Here is a 16,774-nt window from a genome sequence, read left to right as displayed (position 1 = left end):
AGGGGGTTGCTGCAGCAGCATCAGTCGGGAGAAAGGCGAGGGGTGCCCTGGAGCCAGAGCACATCTCAGTTCCTGTGCACCAGAGCCCTGACGAGGAAGGGACAGGGCAACGGGGAGGCAGAAGGGACACAGAGGTGCTCTGCTACCTGCCCAGCTTCAGGCAGGGAAACAAGGCAGCCAGGAGAGAAGGCATCAGAGAAGAGACAGGGTGAACAGAAGAAACCCGCTGAGCCAACAGGCTCGCTACACACAGAGCGGTTTCCCACCCACGCTGGGCAGGCAGAGTCCACTCTGTTCTGCTGGAACAGGTCCCACACACTGCAAAGGCAGCAGAGGTCGCATGTAAACCCCCCTCCGACACCCCAAAACCGGCTCCGGGTGCCGGTTCCCCCTGCAATCCCAGTACTTGGCTTCATCCAGGAAAAGAGAGGAGGGTGTCAACGTGAAACCAAGGAGTGCAGGCGGGCGCAGGCAGCGCCGCAGTCTCCCATCCAGCCCAGCCGGGGGGGGGCGGCTGGTCCCCAGCACTGCACCTGCGGGTGTCAAACATCTATAGATAGTGCCGGAGAAGGGCCAGAACGCCCCGGAACGCCGGCCCGGAGGCCCGCAGGGGGTTGCTGTATTACCCGCCCCGGCCAGGGCAGCCAGTCCCAGGTGTAGGGTGGACGCGGAGGTGCCCATCCGTGGAGGGCGGCTGGTGCAGGGGAGACACGTGTGAGCACACGCTGGTGGGGGACCCCACTCCCCGCCACCCCCTGCAGAGCCAGGGCAGCAGGGGGGCTCCGTACGGCCCAGGGAAGCCCCTTCCTGCTGCAAAGGGACCCCCTTCGCGTCCCCTTTGGCTCCACTGCTCCCTGCAGCCAGCGGGGCAGGCGTGGGTGCCACGTTTTTGGCACACTTGGACATCACGCGCTTAAGCAGGAGGTAAAAGGAAGCCAGGAACAGGCTGGACTCCCTGAGTTTTATTATCTTCAGAAGATACCGTTGGCACGGCTCCCGCTGCATCTCCCCCTTCGTCCCCCCGCCAGGCTCTTCCTTGGAGGTCCTTGTCTCGGGACCTGGAGCTGCATGGACCAGGATGAAAGCTAGAGCATGGAGGCTGTGCCCGCTGTGCCCCCCTCCAGAGACCAGCAGACAAGAGCCAGAGAGACTCATCTCTGTCCCGGCAGGCAGCGGGGTGGGACGTGCCCCAGCAGTGGCTCTGGCACGGAGCACACAGTGAAGTGACACCGCTTCTTAGAGGAAGGGCTGACAGCAGCAGAACACTGGCCTGCCCGAAGGAGCAAAGATGTCTTGCACACACCTGCTGGCTGAGGGGCTTACATCCCCCAGCATGGCTATTTCTTCCCCTCTGGAGCCCAGGGAAGCCCCTCTGGTCTGCTGTAGGGTTCCTCGCTTTGCCTGTCCCCCTGTCTCCCCTGTCCCATCCATTCTGATGGGATCACCCTCTTGGCCAGCTCCACGTAGACACCATTCTCCTGGAAGGGAGAGGAACGCTGCAAGGAGGAAAGGACAGGGTGTGAGTCTTGCCGCAGGTATCGGGGCCCATTTGGAGTGGGCAGAAGACAAGGGATGCTGCTCTCTGGCATGGGGAGCAGGGAGTCAAGCCCTGGATGCCATCATCCCGAGGGGGCTGGTGATGTAGGGGTCACACCAGCCCTACAGCTGCGCGCCCTGCCCACCCCTGCCGCAGCTCGGGGCAGATGCTCGCCTCCTCACCATGGTTACGTAGGTCTCCTCGGCTTTCTTCTTCTTCCCTGCATCCTGCTCAGCCTTGGGTAGCTCATCTCCAGGGATTGAGGAGTAGAGCGCTTCCTGTGAGAGGGAGATCAGGGTACTTGGAACCGAGCAGTCCCCAAATACACGAGAGCCTTCTTACCCCAGTCACAGGACTAGCACTGAGAGCCACAGCCACAGCTGGCCAGCCAACAGCACCTTGTGCTTGGCCAGCGTGGGATCCCTTCCTTCAGCATCCCAGCCCTATACGCCATACACCTCATGTCAGTGATCCCTGTGTCCAAGGACACACAGCCTTAGCCAGTGACGAGACAGCAACCATCCTGTGTGAGGATGACCCTGGCCCGGCAAGCCCCTCTGCTCCCAGGCATCCGGCTGCTGCAGGAGCATTTGCTCCATCAGCGCCGCCTCTTAACTGCAAGCCAAACGAAGCGGTGGGACCTGGGGCTCATTCCAACCACCGCCCACGCACGCAGCCAGCAGCACAGCAAGGAGTCCACAGCTCTTCCGTGCGCGCCACATCCCTTGCTGGGGATGGCTAGCCACGCGAGGGCACGGCTCGGTGTGCGCACAGGCGGGCACGCTCGGCACCTGCCCTGCAGCCCTGTGTGCCCCATCCCTCCCCATCCCCACGTCTCCTCCCTCTCTCCGGTTCCCGTGGGTTGTGGCAGTGTCCCAGGGCAGGGCAGGGACACCCTCCCCTCCACGCAGCTCAGCGTCAGCTCTCACCTCTGCTTTGTTCTTGCTGCTGTTTCCAGTCCTCTCCAGGGCTGTGTTGGCTGCAGACCTTGAGAGAAGGCAATGGTGGTGTCATCTCCAGCAAGAAGCATCGCCTACTCCTCCTGTCCCTGCCTTCCCTCTCCTGGGACACTGAGATCCCTTTGTATGTGCTGCCAGGCCAGCCCTGCTGCTGGCACACCAGGAGCCCAAGAGGTTCGGGAGCAAAGAGGGGACGGGCCAGGGCAGTGTGACACTAGAGGGCAACAGGAGCCCGTGCCTCACAGCAGGCAGCAATGTCACCCCAGGGAGATGAACCCTCTGGTTCCCGCAGCTCCAGCGCTGCTCGGGGCAGGTCAGGCTAGCGCTTGGCCACGGAGAAGGGTGCAGGAAGGCTGCAAGGAGGTGCTTTGCTCAGCCCCATAAGCCCACAGCTAGTGTTGGTACCTCTTCCTGAGGCAGAGTCCAGCCAGGAATGCCAGCACAACAGCCACACAGCAACACCCAACAATCGCAGGCCAAAACCAAGTGTCTCCTGGGGCCGCAGCGTCCTGGGCGTGTGCTGCTCCTCGTCCTGCTGGGGAGACACAAAGGCAGGGGATGGTACACAGAGGGAGCCCAGACCTACTGCAGAAGCACCACGGTGGCAGGTCCAAGAGCCTCCCAGAGCCTCTGCACCCCCTCTGCGGGGGACCAAACAGGGCAACAGCAGAGGGGAGCAGTCACAGGGCACGTACCTCTCTGTCCTACAGGGCTGATGTGCAGCACCGTGTGGTTCTTGAAGATGCTGCTGCTCTGGATCAGCCGGATCTCACATACGTACGTGCCACTGTCATTCACCTGTATGTTCTGCAGCTGGATAGAGCCATTCCAGTGGGAGACGTCCCCTCGCCACTGTGCCCGGTCCCGGAAACGGCCCACAGGGATGCTACGGTTGCTGTAGTAATAAAACACCATCTCCTCCTGCCAGGGCAGAGACGGCATCAGGTGAAGGGAGCCCAGAGGAAGGGCACTGCCCTGCATGCCTTCCCTGCTCGAGAGCCATCAGATCCACGCTCTCCCTCTCCCGTGGAGCACCCGCTGCACGCAAGCCCAGCTCGTTCCCACTCTCTCGGAAAGCCCCAGGATGCAGCACCCAGCGCTGTGCTTCCCCTGCGGCGCAGGGCACGGGGAGCGGTGGAGGTGCCCCGCCACCGCACAGGGGAACCTCCCTCCTCTGGTGGCCTGGGCCAGGCGGACGGGCTTCCCTGCAGCCTCCTGAGAGCAGCAAGGCTGCCTCCTCGCCCTCCCCTGCCACCTGCCCCCGCGCCCGGCTCCGCCGCCCACCCGCTGGTCCCGACCCACCTTCTGCGTGCCGGGTCCTGCCGTGCGCAGCCAGTCTACTTTGTCCAAGGTCCAGTCCTTGGCCACCGGGCCTAGGAAGAGGCACTGCAGCAGGACAGAGTCCCCAGCGCTGGCTCGAAGCTGAGGCTCCGTGAACACCCAGCCGGCCGACCCGCTGCATCGCTCTGCCAGGGACAAGGACAGCAGGATGAGTCCAGGGATGATGGCCAGACGCAGGCTGCCTGTCCCCATAGACATCTCCTCTCCAGATAAGCCTGGGGCTAACGGCACTGACCAGTCCAGAGGCCCTGCCCCCTGTGTGGGCAAAGCCTCTCCCCGACCCCTGCTTTTGGCGTGCCTGGGATGCGGGGCAGCACATCCTCCCAGCCGCCAGACCAAGGGCTGTGGCGCTCGCTGAACAAGCCACGCAGAAGGGAAGTGGGGAAGCACAACCCCAGCCCTCCGCGTCTGCGAGCCAAAGGCTGGAGCTCCTGCCGGGTTGGTCCTGTGAGTCACTGGCTGGGAGAACCAGCGCCGCGCTCATCTGTGCCAGGCCAGGGGCAATTCAACCACTTCACATGAATTTCAGTTCCTCTTTCACAACCTGCCCATTTGGCTTCCTTACCCCTTGCTCACAGGCTCCTGACCTGGGCTTGGACCTGTCTGGCCACATAACTAGCACTTAGGGTTTCTAGAGAAGCTGGACAGTGGGGAAAAAAACAAAACAAAAGAGAGGAACATCAAAGAGCACAGAGCTGACATCACCAGCACGAAGCAGCTGCCGACACGGCGGGCTGCAAAGCGTAGGGCAGGAAGGGGAAACAAGGTGGGCAGAAAACGTCCCGAGAGCTCGTCAAGAGAAACCCCGCAGGCCCCAGAGTCTGCACAGGCAACGAGAAGAGCGGCTGAGGCTCTGGCGCTTGTTTGACAAGAACTAGGCGAGCTGATTCAGCAGGGAGCTGCTCAGACAGGTTGGTTTTTCCTGGTGTCTTAGCCACTCTGCTCTGTCTGTCCACAAGCCACCAAGGGCTGGGCCCTGGCAAAGCACCAAGTACTCGTCTGATGCCCTGTAAATAATACATGCAAAGCGCTACAGCTTCCCAAACAGGTTTCTTTTGGTTTTGACCAGCTGTGGAGCTGAAAATGACAAATATTTGCCAGCGGAGAAGACCAAGGGAGCGAGTTGCCTCAAGCAGAGCCAAAATCAATACCTTGGAAACCCTTCCCCGTATTTAGACTTGGCAAAGCAGTTCTAGTTTTTTCAAAGGCTTGGAGTCCGGCAGAATAAGTACAGGATTCCATCCAGGGATGCCATTGCAATTTGAAGGCTGTATGTGCGAGCTCCGCAGGAAGGGGAAATGCAGCACCCAGAGAGCAGAGAAGTCACTGGTACCCAGGAGCCCACTTACTGCTGCCAGCTCCGTGCTCCTGCGAAACCCCAAGGAGTTCTCACCGCAGGAGCAGAGGAACGATGGGTCTTTTGGCAAAGGCAGAGGGGAAAGCAGGCAAGGGCAGTAAAACCACCAGAATGACTTACAGCTTACCCAGCCATGTCAGCACCAGAGTCAGGCTCAGCAACACCTTCATCTTATTCTAAAAAGAAGAGCAGAGGTGACGCATGCATCAGTTTCCCCTGGGGCAGGAGACCAGCAGCAACCGAACTGAGCCCCAAGGTCAGAAAAAGACTTCCTTCAGTTCTTTGGAGGGGGACACAATCTTTGCTGCCTGGACGTTCGGCCTCTCCAGTTAGCCAGTGTCCCAGCCGGGAGCCTGGAACTCTGTGAAGCACAGAGCTCAGATGCAGCTCTGGTTTGACACTGCTCCGAGCCCTGAAAGGAAGAGAGCGAGCGGGTGGGAGGGCTCAGCCCGAAGCACCTCTGCATTTTCCCCCAAGTAATGAATCTTTCCGGTGGTTTGGGGGTCGAGTCTCTAGCGTCTGAACCGAGATGTTCATAGATGCTAACTCTGCTCAGAAAACAATGGGATGTTTTTTCTACTACATCCTCAGAGAAGTTTGGTCTTAAAAAACCAGACCCCTGACTAGAAATAACCCCCTTGCTCCAGGGTGCTGCACGTGGTGAGAACTTCTGCCGGAACCCTTCAGGGTCTGTTCAGACAGTGCCACATTTGGTCACTGTGTTCAGTATGACCTGCTGCACCATATCTCAGAAGAAAGCTGATGTCTCCTTTCTACCCATTGTAGATGTACCCTGCAGCCTGAGGAGGGCTTGGCTGTCGTCGTCAGGATCACGGCAGCCAGTGTTCACCGTGGATCACAGCAGAGCAAGAGCCAGTACCCTGCTCGCTGTCTCTCTGCTCCATGGTTCAAAGCCATGCCCGTTCAAAACCGATAAACGTATTTAAGGACAAAAACTTATTGAGAGAAGCCCTCCCGCTTGGAGAACCTGACATTACAGTTGAATTTGAGGCTGCCGTTACCAGCACATGTTTTCCAACACATGCATCTTTGCTGCAGAAAGACAGACAACAAGAGACAAACATCTCTGAAGTCTTGCTGGCTTCTCTCATTTTTCCTCCATTGTGCAAGTCAGAGGATCTCTAGACCAGCTCCAGTAAGGCTTGGAAGGGGAAAAGGTGCCAGATATTTCTCCCCAAGAGACAGCCAGGAATAGCGTTGGAGTAAATGTTTAAGGTAAACATCAGCCGTTATTCCTGCTGCTCTCAGAGATCCACGGTTCCCTTCAGCGCTGCGGAGCACAAAGCTGCAGCGACAGATCTGTGCTCCTGGGAACCCAAGGTTGCTGGGGCAGCACCGGTATCCCCGGCACTCCTTGCAGAACCGATGGTGACAATAACACCAGGTGCAAAGGGCAGCAGGGAGGTGAGAGGGGATGTGCCGTACATGCACCCTGGAGTGGCAGGAGCAGCTACTGCGGCTCTGCAGAGCACGGAGAGGAAGCGGGGAAGGCCTCCTCCCTGCCACTGTGCATCTCCTAAGGGAGCTTCCATCTCTCTACGTGACCGGGCATGTTCGCTAATTCCTGTTTCTATCCAAATGCATTTTTTCTCAGCAAAGGAAGCTCAAAACCACCCTGAGACAGGCTCAGACAGGGATTGCGGGCCCAGAATTAGCTGCTGGGGGACTCACGGGTCTGTTCTAGGCTGAGAAACGGTCACCAGGGCTTTTCAGTCTGCCTGCAGTCAGAGATGTAAAACCACCTCTGCCCTTCATTGCCTTCCCCTTTCCACAAACAAAACCCTGAAAAGCGGCAGCGAGCCTTCTGGAATTCTCTCAAATCTGCCTTTCAAAAAAAAAAAAAAAAAAACCACCATGACCCACTTGGGGGCTGGGTTTTTTGGAGGTGGAGGGGAGAGCTGTGCGGTTTGACTGCACCGTTTGCAGCCCTGCCGTGACACGGTTTGCTGTACAACCTGCACTTGTGCACACGCGACCTACAAACACAGCAAAACTCACGCTAAGCTCCAAAGCCCTCAGCTGGTGCAGCAATATCTGAGCGCAGCAGGCCAAAGCGTCCGACTTTCCAGCTAAACTGCCAAAAGCTGTAGAACCCAAGCAGAGCTAGCCCCTCCCAGGGCCACTCCCGTGCAGGTCCCAAAATAGGAGCCAGCTTAAAAAACCAAAAAGTCCTCAGCGCACAGAAACCTATGTATGGACATTACCCTCAGAACTTCAGAACTCTGTTTCTGAGCTACTGAGGCTCTGGTCCTTATTTGCCATCAAATCCTTCCTGGATTCATTACCTTATTTCTCAGAAGAAATTCTGGTCCTGTCTGGGAACGTGTTTTTGCAGGGTCCCCCTCTGCGACACGCACCAGTGAGTGGGTGCTGTGCATGCAGCAGCTGCAGAGAGCACCCACTCACCCAGGCTGTTCTGTAGATTACAGTGCTGACATTTCCAAATCCTGCCACAGGATAATTGCCTTTACTAAATAAATTGGGGGAAAAAATACATAGATACCATACTGCCTTCACATTTTCCTACTTTTGCACATGGTATCTGAATCCTCAGCACTTCTTTGTTCTAGTTTACTTTTCAGGAAAAACAAACAACAAAAAAGTAAATATTAGTGCAAAAAATACTCACCTAGTGTGGCTTGGGGCAGTCAACTTGTCTCTTGCACAAAGGGTTCTTTGGTGACTAATTAGGAGTATCTGAAAGAATCAGTTGTTAAATCATCTTGAGGTTGTACGCGCAAGGCATCTGTTGAACTTACCATTTGTCTTTGGTTTCAAGTCTCTCATTTCAGGTTGAGTTATGGTCACTTTCAACTTGCAAGAGGAAGTCAAGAGCTAGAGCAGTGACAAATGAGCATGCAGAAGGGGCTGTTACAGAGAGGTGAGAAGAACTACAGACGCGTACGCCCGAGAGCAGATGAGGGGTATGCAGCTTCACAAGGAGAAGACAATTCACAGCTACAAGATGTGGCTCACTGTCATGGCAGGCAGGTCTGATCAGTCACTATGTGAGAAGTCGAGAAGGGAGAGATTCTTGGAAAGCCACCCTTTTGCAGCCTGTGCTCCCTCCTGGTTTGTTTTTGGGGATCCACCACTCCTGCAGACTGGATCTTGTCCTGGGGAGGCATCAGCAGCAAGCGCCACCGAGTAACTTTGCTGAGCCTTTCTACCGGTGCTGTCAGGGGCCACAGGTTAGCAGGCATCTTACAGGCAAAAGGGCCACCCTCAACATGCTTTTCACAGCATAGCCAGCTGCTCCCTTTTGAAACACATACAAAATACACAGCATGGAGCGCTTTCAGCTGCCCCGCCACCCCCCAGTCACTTTGAAAGCATATTGTCATCCTTCCTCTTCCTCTGGAGTACCGCAGCAATCACTGTTCTCTACGCTAGCATCAATGGTTTCAATGGTACACAGAGCAACTTCCATACAGCTAGCAAAGGAAGAGAAAGTTAAGTTTCATTCACGCTCAACACCACTCCCAATCCCGAAAGCTACTAGCTTCAAGGTGGCAATTTAGCATCGCACCAGAGAGAGATTTGCTCAGGTTCTAGTGCAATGTTTGCAAAGGAGTCACAGCTGAAGGCAAACATTTTGCAGAAAACAAGTCATTCATTTGCACAAAGAACTTGAGTGATGTATGGTATCTGAAAGGGGAACAATAAAACCACTTCCTCTAGGCAGCATATCCCACCAACATCCTTTCTCAGGAAAGTTTTGGTTGGGAGAGACATTGTGTCATCAGGAAGCACAAGCTTTTTAAATATTATTTTACAGTAGACAGGAGCAAAATATACTTCTTTAGCTGGAGACACAGATCTACAGCTAACCTGCTTTGCAGTCAGGAACTTCAACATACCTGTAACTGGCAGCCATCATAGAGCTGCTAAAGGGGACTTGGTACATGTTCCCTTTGAGTTAAAGCTATTCCCTGAACACCTTTACCCATCATCATCATATAACAATTTCTATAGCTAAGCAACAACTCAGAAAGGCAGTTTTACGAGTTCCACTATATTTAGACATATTTAGCCAAATAAAGAAATCCGCAGCCCAGAATGAAAGCAGTTTATTGGTAATGGCACATTAAAGTCAATGGTAAACTTATAACACACGTGTAAAAGGAGGCTATCTGACCATTGGCACATACAGAAAGGCAGCAGAAAACAGCAGCTATTTAGGTATTGAGCAGACCTCAGTACCTAGGTCTTGAGGACTCTCTGCCATCCATTATTGGTGAAAGAGGAAGTACTCTTTCTTACCAGGCAGTAATGATGAATGTTTAGTTGTTTTCCTAAAATCGTACATAGAAGAAGAGAGGAGGAACACGACTGTTCTTCTGAACACGGAACATTCCTTTGGACACTGTTTGAGTCAATGGCTGAGGTAGATGGGGTTGTGTTTCCCCAGATACAGAGCCCCCATTTGCATTTCTGATTTTTAAAAAAGTAGTTCTATATGATTTGTGCTTCACTTCTACAAGTAGAAGGAGATGTACCTAATAATGCAGCTGCTGGACAAATAATAAAAATAAAGGGAAGACAAAACTCAACAATGTAAGGCAACACTACTGTGCAGTTGGTGACTTAAAAATGGAATCAGAAAACAGTAGGAACAAAATGGTGACCCTGTAATTAAGTGGCAGATTAAACCAAGAAACAGTTAAAAAAGCAGTAGGTTCCTTTCGCTCCAAGACAAAGGATGCCATATACCAACTTAATTAAACTGTTTCAAGTCCTTTGCAAATAAGTTCCAAAAAAAAGTGAGAAGAAAACATTGTCAGTGCCCAATGATGATCACCTTAGAGAGTCGAGGTCGCTCTGCAGTGGCCTGTGCTTTAAGCAATTGGAATTCAAGGGCGCAGGAAAAGAGGGACGTCACCAATAATAAAGGAAACAAATTTGCAAGTAAACTAAGGAACATGCATTGCCAGAGTGCTGGTAGGAAACAGGCTGTACAGCTGTAGGCACTGAGGTATCTGTAGGCACTGGAGAAATGAGGTTAAGACATTATTCTTTTTCCCCAATAAATTAGAAAGATTTAAAAAATCAGTATTTTGTTCTTAAATAGAAGTGAGTTATCCCATTGGCATTATTCTTCCAATCTACCAGGATTAGAGCAGGTCCTTCAGTCTGTACCGGTTATCCAGCAGCCTTCATACCTATCTAGCCATGATTTTCAGTGCTGTAATTTTCTTCTTTATCCATAGCTTTGGTCTTTCGTCATCAGTATGGGTCTTCCTCATCCGTGTCCTAAACAGGGAGCATGGAGAGAGAAACTGAGACTGTGTACAAAGACATGAACCAAGTTATGAGTTCAACAAGACTTTGAGTCTGCTAGGCTTCTGACAAGAGCTCAAATGTTTTCCAAAATGCTGCTGTGCTTGAATAAGCCATAGGACTTGTAGTTGTATAAGCACTTGCAGCTAAATCTGTTTGACTTATCACAGATACTCAGACGAATTGCCTCTATATAGCCAACACGTGAAGTGTGTTTTAAGAGAAGTAGCAGCTAAAGCTCAAGCAAAAGACAAACCATAAAGTGCAGACAGCCATCTTCTTAAAAAGCATCACCAATCCCTACAGAGGAGGTCCAGGGCAGCACAAGTTGTTGTTTTTCAGCTACAACCAACCACATACTTTCAGCTCTCCATAGTCTATTGTTTTAACCACAGTAATCATTTGATGGTGTCCCCACCATCCAACTCTGCAGATCTCAACTCGAAAGCAACTCAAACGTAACAGCCCTATAAGGGAAATCTCGCTAACTCCAGCCATTTTAAGTCCAAACAGATTTTCACTGGCTTTGCAATTTCAATGATTTGGTAACATTAAGAATGAAAAAGTACATTACGGAAACCTCAAAAATGTGGAATCATTAAAGTGAGTGAGACGGGATATTCAGAGACTTGGGAAGCTAAGTATTTCTATATCTGGGAGCAAATTATCAAAAAGATGACAAAATACTCAATGTGAAAGCAGCAGGATTATAGCATTCAAATTTGCCTTCTCTCAGATGAGAAGACATTTTTCAATTTTTAAAATCTCCAACTGTCTGACAGCATTTGTCTCACCAAACCGGGGCTCCCATCCTCTCCCATCTCTCCACCAGCAGGAAAGCAACGGTGGCTCCCTGCTCCCCCGCATGTCTCTTGCGGCAGCCTTTCCACCTCCCATGGCAACTCTCCCTTTTGCATAAAGCATTTTCTGCTTCCTGCACCTCTCAAAACTCTTTTTCCCATACTGCTGCATTGTAACACCTGTGTCTTATGTGAAATTGTAAATATTTCATACGTAACTTGCGTAATTACTTGTCTTTCATTCTGTATCTAATAAAGGGTAGAAACCATCAGTGCACACCTGTCTGAAGGCTCACACGTTTAGCACATTTTAAATCACCGACATTAGAATAGTGAATCAAGGAACACATATTTAAATCCCTCCTTAACGTACTTCCTGACTGTGTATGAAAGATGTAAAGGTGCGTCTGAGGTAAGCTTGCTCTGTAGGACATCAGGAATAAACGAAAACACTCTCAAATTAGACATATTAGTGACCTTACTCTGGAACGTGCCACACTTACGGCCGTGGCTGCTAATGCCAGCCCACAGAACTTAGAGGCACATTTTACAAAACAAGTACAGCAGGTGGCAAGAACATTCAGTAGTTCCAGCACATCGCATCTGATTAACAGAAGCTCACTGACAGGGTAGCAAGTCAACAAGCAGAATTAGAAGACAACCACCACTTCACTAAACAAAACAAACAAAAGGCCAGAAACAAACAAACCACAAGAGTTTAGCAGGATTGTGTTGTGACAAAAACAGTGCAAGCAGGGATATCTCCAAAAAGGAGGTGAGGCTGCACACTACCATCTTTGCAAGAAACATGGTGGATTGAGGTATCACTGCCTCTATTCCCCACCGCAGCACTGCCAAACCCCAAACTGGTTTTGCAGAGCCTTTAAAGAAACTATGCAGCACGGTAGCTAGCACTTAAAATTCTGAATTTTCATCTCAAAACGTCAGCTTTTATTTCAATAAAGTCAAAAGAAAAATCAGTTTGGCGGATCTGAAGACAACTTCCCCTACCAGTAATGCAGTATGACCAGCAGTTCTCACCCCCTGTAACCCTATATGGAAAACACCAAGGAGCGTAAGCCTAGCCATTTGGGACACTGCTTTGACATCCAGAGGTGCTATGACAAGCTCTGACTGCTGCTCTTAGCACCTCCTCTGAGCATCAAAGTTCACAAAACCACTTATGAAAACACCAACTTTCACTTACCACACACTTCAGACACCAGTTTCTGAGTTTCCCCAAGCAGTTGTCTGTCTCTGTATGTTCGGGTCTGCAGAAAAAGCAGAGGATTAGGCTGGACTTTTCTCCCAACACACATCCTTATACCTCCTATGGACTGTGAATTCTAGTTCTACCACGCTGAATCAAATGCTTTTCGTCCTGATGAAAAGCCTTTGACGCTGCACAACAAAACCAAAAAGAATAAAGAATGTCAGGTCCCTTATTCTGAAGGCAGACATTTGACTTAAGTGCCATGAAGAATACAACAAGAGTTGCTATTCAGCTAGCAAATCTTACAACGCTAATCAGAATGTTGTATTAAAAACCCATTCTGCAATAAATTGTAGTACAGAATTCATTGCAAAAACAGGTGCAGCTCCAGCAGTAGCAGCATTACCTTATTGTTGTCACTACTGAACCTTTCCAGAACAGAATCCTCTCCAGTTCAGAAGGGAATTCAGTCTTCAAGGCTCATTCTGTACCCGCCATCTCTGCTCAGGCCATCACAGGGGAACCAGTTAGCATCGTTCATTTTGTTTTGTTGTTATGGATACTTCATACCAAAATGCAACATAAAGCCCACATAAGCAAAATATGTTGCTGATTTAGGCTGAAATAAATCCAATTGCAGAAGTGAAAGACCATCTAACTGCTTCAGTTCCATGGCCTCACACGAAAAGGGGAATGTACAGCACTTGGTTTACGCTCCAACATGGGGATTTTCCAAAACTTTCTCACCACTGGCCAAATTATGCTCGTGAAGAAGATTTCAGTGCCTGAACTGCAGATGCTGAGAACTATGAAATGAAGAACAGTGGAGAAACTGTCCTTTGGCCTGTCTCAACAGGCCAAAGTAGAAATACAGGCTTTAGGTTCCAGCCAGAACTTACTCATCAGACACTTCGATGGAGGATTTCTTACAGCCAGATTTTTTTTTCTCCTTTAGCGCTCCAAATTTTCTTCCCATCCTTACCAACAGCAGAACGACCACAATGGCGGAAGGGAGAAATACTAAAATGGACAGCAGCGTCGCCGACGTTAGCTGGAAGGAAAGACCTGCAGGAAAGACAAAGAGCAGTAAAATACGGCTTTCTTAAGTCTCTGTGACAAACGTTCATCCAGGACACAGGTTGCTAGCCTTTTCATATAAAGCACAGAGCTGGCAGATTTGAAACAGCTTGTCACTGAATCTGTAGGATTCCCATCACGTATCCAACACACTAGGGTGCTTTATATGCAAAAAACTACAAAGGAAGGCAGGTCACGACATAGTTCTTTCACTGTGTCTAAGCTGCAAATTTGGGGCAGGTCTCACACGCAGGGCAGATGAGGAAACTAAGTATTACTGAGAAGCAGTGTTTGTGATGTGACAGTTATTTTTAGACCGGTATTTCCTAAACGTTTAGCTTCTTCTACTGCTGCAATATGTGGAGACCGTAACTCCTGAACATAGGCACACTTTTGATTTCTGTTATCACTACAGCTTCCTCTGTTCCTTCCTCCCTCCAGTCAAGACGAGCTGAGGTAACTCTTGCTGAAATTTTAACATGGAACTCCAGGGAACCCATTTCACACGATGCTCAGACTTCTAAGATCCTGACAAAGCTGCAATGCAGCTGTATCTCATAGATGAGGACATGCCATTGAAATGAGCCTTACCTCTCTCCACAACGATCAGCATTATCTGGGGAATGTTATGGTACACGTCTGGAGGATTCCTCACGCTGCAGATGAACGTCCCATTGTCAGTCATCACTGGGCTTTGGATAGTAATGGAAGCATCACCCTTGGCAACATTGCCAACCCAGGATATCCTGTCTTTGAATTTTCCCACTGTTGTTAGGTATGGAACAGACTGATAATGAAAAATCTAAAAGGAGACAAAGACAATAATTGTGCCAATAAAACACTCGTCTAAGAAAGCAAACTAAACTACTTTTTAGATTGTAAACATAAAGGAATATATGTTAAAACATCAGAAAGAATACTTGTTATACAGGAGACCTTTTCAAGTTCCTATTTGATAATTCTGAGTGGGTCCCATTACATTAGATCTCCAACGCTTTTATCTACCAGCCTCAGCACTCAGATGTCACCATCACCATTCTGACCAACTCCTTCCCTTCTGCAGATACTCAGTTAAGAAGCAGAGCAGGCTGCTTCTCTCATGCAAGACAGAACATTGCAGTTCTTCAGGTTTTGGTTCTTGCACTTTTGCCCTTGCTGTCCTACTAGTAGAGACTTACCAGACCTCACTTCATAGAAGCAGTACCCTTGTTTCAGAGACAAGGACACTCCTAAGAGATCAAACTCTTCAGGCTACAGCATACAATGCAGCACTTGTATCAAAACCCAGAGTTTATATACTTTATCATCATCATGCTATTATACATTTACATAAAATATTTTTGCCTAAAGAACATTAAAGCAATTTCACTTGGGAAAGAAGGCGACAACGAGACTCCCAAACCCCAAAATGATGAAGAAACACAGCAAGGCAAACAGAAAAAAATATTGTAAGATTTTCAGCATGCACAGAGGCCTGGGCAGTCTCCACTAGAAAAAGACTCCCTGCTCCACTTACTGTCTCCATCTGACCACTTGTGACGGGCCGGTATGTCCAGTCTATTGTCAGGCTTTCAGTGATGGGAGAACTGGATTTGAATGAGCATTTTAGCGTTATTTGTTCGCCCACAAAAGCTCGCACTTTAGGACTGACTTTAATTTCCACAGAAAGAACATTGCAGACGCCTGATAGAACAAGCACAAAAGACAAGGATTAGATTCTTGTTATCTGTGAGGTGCAGGAGTAATGATATCCCAAAGGTATCGATGCATGTGCAGCTCAACCACAGCCCAAAGACTGAAGCACAGTAGTGACTACCTCCCTCTCAATGAAATTTAAAGAAAAGCAGACAACTTCCTTAACCTATTCTCTGTGGAATTGGAACAAGTCCCAGTTAAAGTATTTATCTGGAAAACACCAACAAGAACCTATAGATATTTAGATGTGGAGAAAAAGAGCCGAGAAATCACATCAGCTAGCTCTCTGATGAGTTGCAAAGTGCCAGCTTTAGACTACTTCAAGGCAGTTCTAGCTCTGCTTGTCTTGCTCCAAAGTTGATACAGCCAGTGACTTGCACAGGCACCAGGCCAAGAGTCGCCCTGGAGCAGCAAGTACTCTTACTTCTTATTTTCAACGTACAGAACAACTTCTGCCTCATTCGCCCACTGCGATGCTCCAGCCAGGGATGTGGTCAGCCTGCCCAGCACTTAGCAGGAGCATCCTTCAGTTCCTCCCTTTCACGAATCTCCTGCTCCTGGCTTATGAAGATTTATTGTGTTGACACTCTGCTGACGTTCTGCTCTAGTTGTCACAGCTGCCCCCTGTGCTGTGCAGGCTCACAAGATGCAGGCACAGACTTCTATTCGGATTTCCCAGGTCCTGGGCAAGCTTCTGGCATCACAGCCCTGATCTGCAACCACCGATACAAAACGCAGGGGTCCTGACGCCGCACACCTTTTGCTACCAGCTGAACGCCCAGAAATCCCGACTACAGCAGCTGGACCTCAGCAAAGCAAGCAAAGCTGGGGTGAGGAAACGGAGGCTGCCCACCGTGCCCTGCTGAAGGGGCTTCGTTCGCCCCCCAGCCCACCATCAGCTCTCCCTCCCAGAGACCCGCTCCGCCTGGGACCGCACAGCCCCGGCCGCCCCCCGCCTCCCCACGGACCACGCTCCACCGCCCCCGGAGCCGCCTCCCGGGCGCCCGGCTGCCGTGCGGGGAACGCAGCCGGCGCCCTGCCCGTCCCACCCCGCCGCCGCGGCGGCCCCCGGAGGCGGGAAGGCCGTCACCAGGAGCGCCCCCGTTACCGAGCAGGAGCAGGATCCCCCGCAGAAGGAAGAAGCCGCCGCCGCCGGCCGCCGCCGCCTCGCCGCACCGCATCCCGGCTGCGCTCAGGGCCGCAACATGGCGGCTCACCTGCGGGCCGGCGCAGGTGAGGGCGGGAGCCGCCCCAAAATGGCCGCCCCCAGTCGCCATGGCGACGCGTCGCCTGGGAGCGGAGGGGCCCGGCGCGGTCACCGGGCTCTGCCCTCTCGGGGAGGAGCGAGCCCCGAGAACCTCGGGCCCTCCGTTTCTGGGTTACCCAATTCTGGCACTTTTCCGAGCAGAAAGGCCCCCTCAGTTGAGGCGACGAGGGCGCAGCAGCACCGCGCCTCGCCCGTGCCGCGGCGCTTGTACAACACCCACACCGCTC

General features: G+C 51.3%; 2 protein-coding genes across 10 annotated transcripts; both read right to left on the bottom strand.

Annotated features, from left to right (window-relative positions):
* Positions 1 to 917: 917 nt before the first annotated feature.
* Positions 918 to 8,021, bottom strand: JAML (junction adhesion molecule like). Of its 7 annotated transcripts, XM_074561153.1 has the most exons (9): positions 7,845 to 8,021; positions 5,322 to 5,370; positions 3,799 to 3,962; positions 3,192 to 3,417; positions 2,902 to 3,028; positions 2,467 to 2,524; positions 1,720 to 1,815; positions 1,304 to 1,496; positions 918 to 1,064 (listed from the first exon to the last, which is right to left on the bottom strand). In XM_074561153.1, the coding sequence occupies exons 2-8, from the start codon at positions 5,362 to 5,364 to the stop codon at positions 1,338 to 1,340; spliced, it is 873 nt and encodes a 290-aa protein (XP_074417254.1). In that variant the 5' UTR covers positions 5,365 to 5,370; positions 7,845 to 8,021; the 3' UTR covers positions 918 to 1,064; positions 1,304 to 1,337. The 7 variants fall into 7 exon arrangements, with proteins under 7 accessions (XP_074417254.1, XP_074417252.1, XP_074417251.1 ...); XM_074561152.1 differs by having other exon boundaries at positions 944 to 1,496; positions 2,902 to 3,031; XM_074561154.1 differs by having other exon boundaries at positions 949 to 1,496; positions 7,845 to 7,968.
* Positions 8,022 to 9,210: 1,189 nt separating this feature from the next.
* On the bottom strand, positions 9,211 to 16,758 carry MPZL3 (myelin protein zero like 3). Of its 3 annotated transcripts, none has more exons than XM_074561283.1 (6): positions 16,389 to 16,758; positions 15,102 to 15,268; positions 14,177 to 14,387; positions 13,408 to 13,573; positions 12,503 to 12,566; positions 9,211 to 10,468 (listed from the first exon to the last, which is right to left on the bottom strand). In XM_074561283.1, exons 1-6 carry the CDS (start codon positions 16,555 to 16,557, stop codon positions 10,442 to 10,444), a joined length of 804 nt encoding a protein of 267 aa, XP_074417384.1. In that variant the 5' UTR covers positions 16,558 to 16,758; the 3' UTR covers positions 9,211 to 10,441. The 3 variants fall into 3 exon arrangements, with proteins under 3 accessions (XP_074417384.1, XP_074417386.1, XP_074417385.1); XM_074561285.1 differs by lacking the exon at positions 16,389 to 16,758 and adding an exon at positions 15,723 to 15,855 and having other exon boundaries at positions 9,263 to 10,468; XM_074561284.1 differs by lacking the exon at positions 16,389 to 16,758 and adding an exon at positions 15,705 to 15,784 and having other exon boundaries at positions 9,269 to 10,468.
* Between the last annotated feature and the right edge of the window lie 16 nt (positions 16,759 to 16,774).

Source organism: Larus michahellis, chromosome 17, assembly GCF_964199755.1.
Source record: "Larus michahellis chromosome 17, bLarMic1.1, whole genome shotgun sequence".
NCBI lineage: Eukaryota > Metazoa > Chordata > Aves > Charadriiformes > Laridae > Larus > Larus michahellis.
This window is presented reverse-complemented; position numbering and strand designations above follow the sequence as displayed.

Coding starts and splice junctions, on each gene's coding strand:
- JAML (XM_074561155.1), bottom strand. CDS start 4,035: ATGTCTATGGGGACAGGCAGCCTGCGTCTGGCCATCATCCCTGGACTC. Junction 3,418..3,798: donor CAGGACCCGGCACGCAGAAG/GTGGGTCGGGAC, acceptor CTGCCCTGGCAG/GAGGAGATGGTGTTTTATTA. Junction 2,525..2,901: donor GGACTCTGCCTCAGGAAGAG/GTACCAACACTA, acceptor CCTTCTCTCAAG/GTCTGCAGCCAACACAGCCC.
- MPZL3 (XM_074561283.1), bottom strand. CDS start 16,557: ATGGCGACTGGGGGCGGCCATTTTGGGGCGGCTCCCGCCCTCACCTGC. Junction 15,269..16,388: donor GGGGATCCTGCTCCTGCTCG/GTAACGGGGGCG, acceptor TTGTTCTATCAG/GCGTCTGCAATGTTCTTTCT. Junction 10,469..12,502: donor ACTGGTGTCTGAAGTGTGTG/GTAAGTGAAAGT, acceptor CTCCCTGTTTAG/GACACGGATGAGGAAGACCC.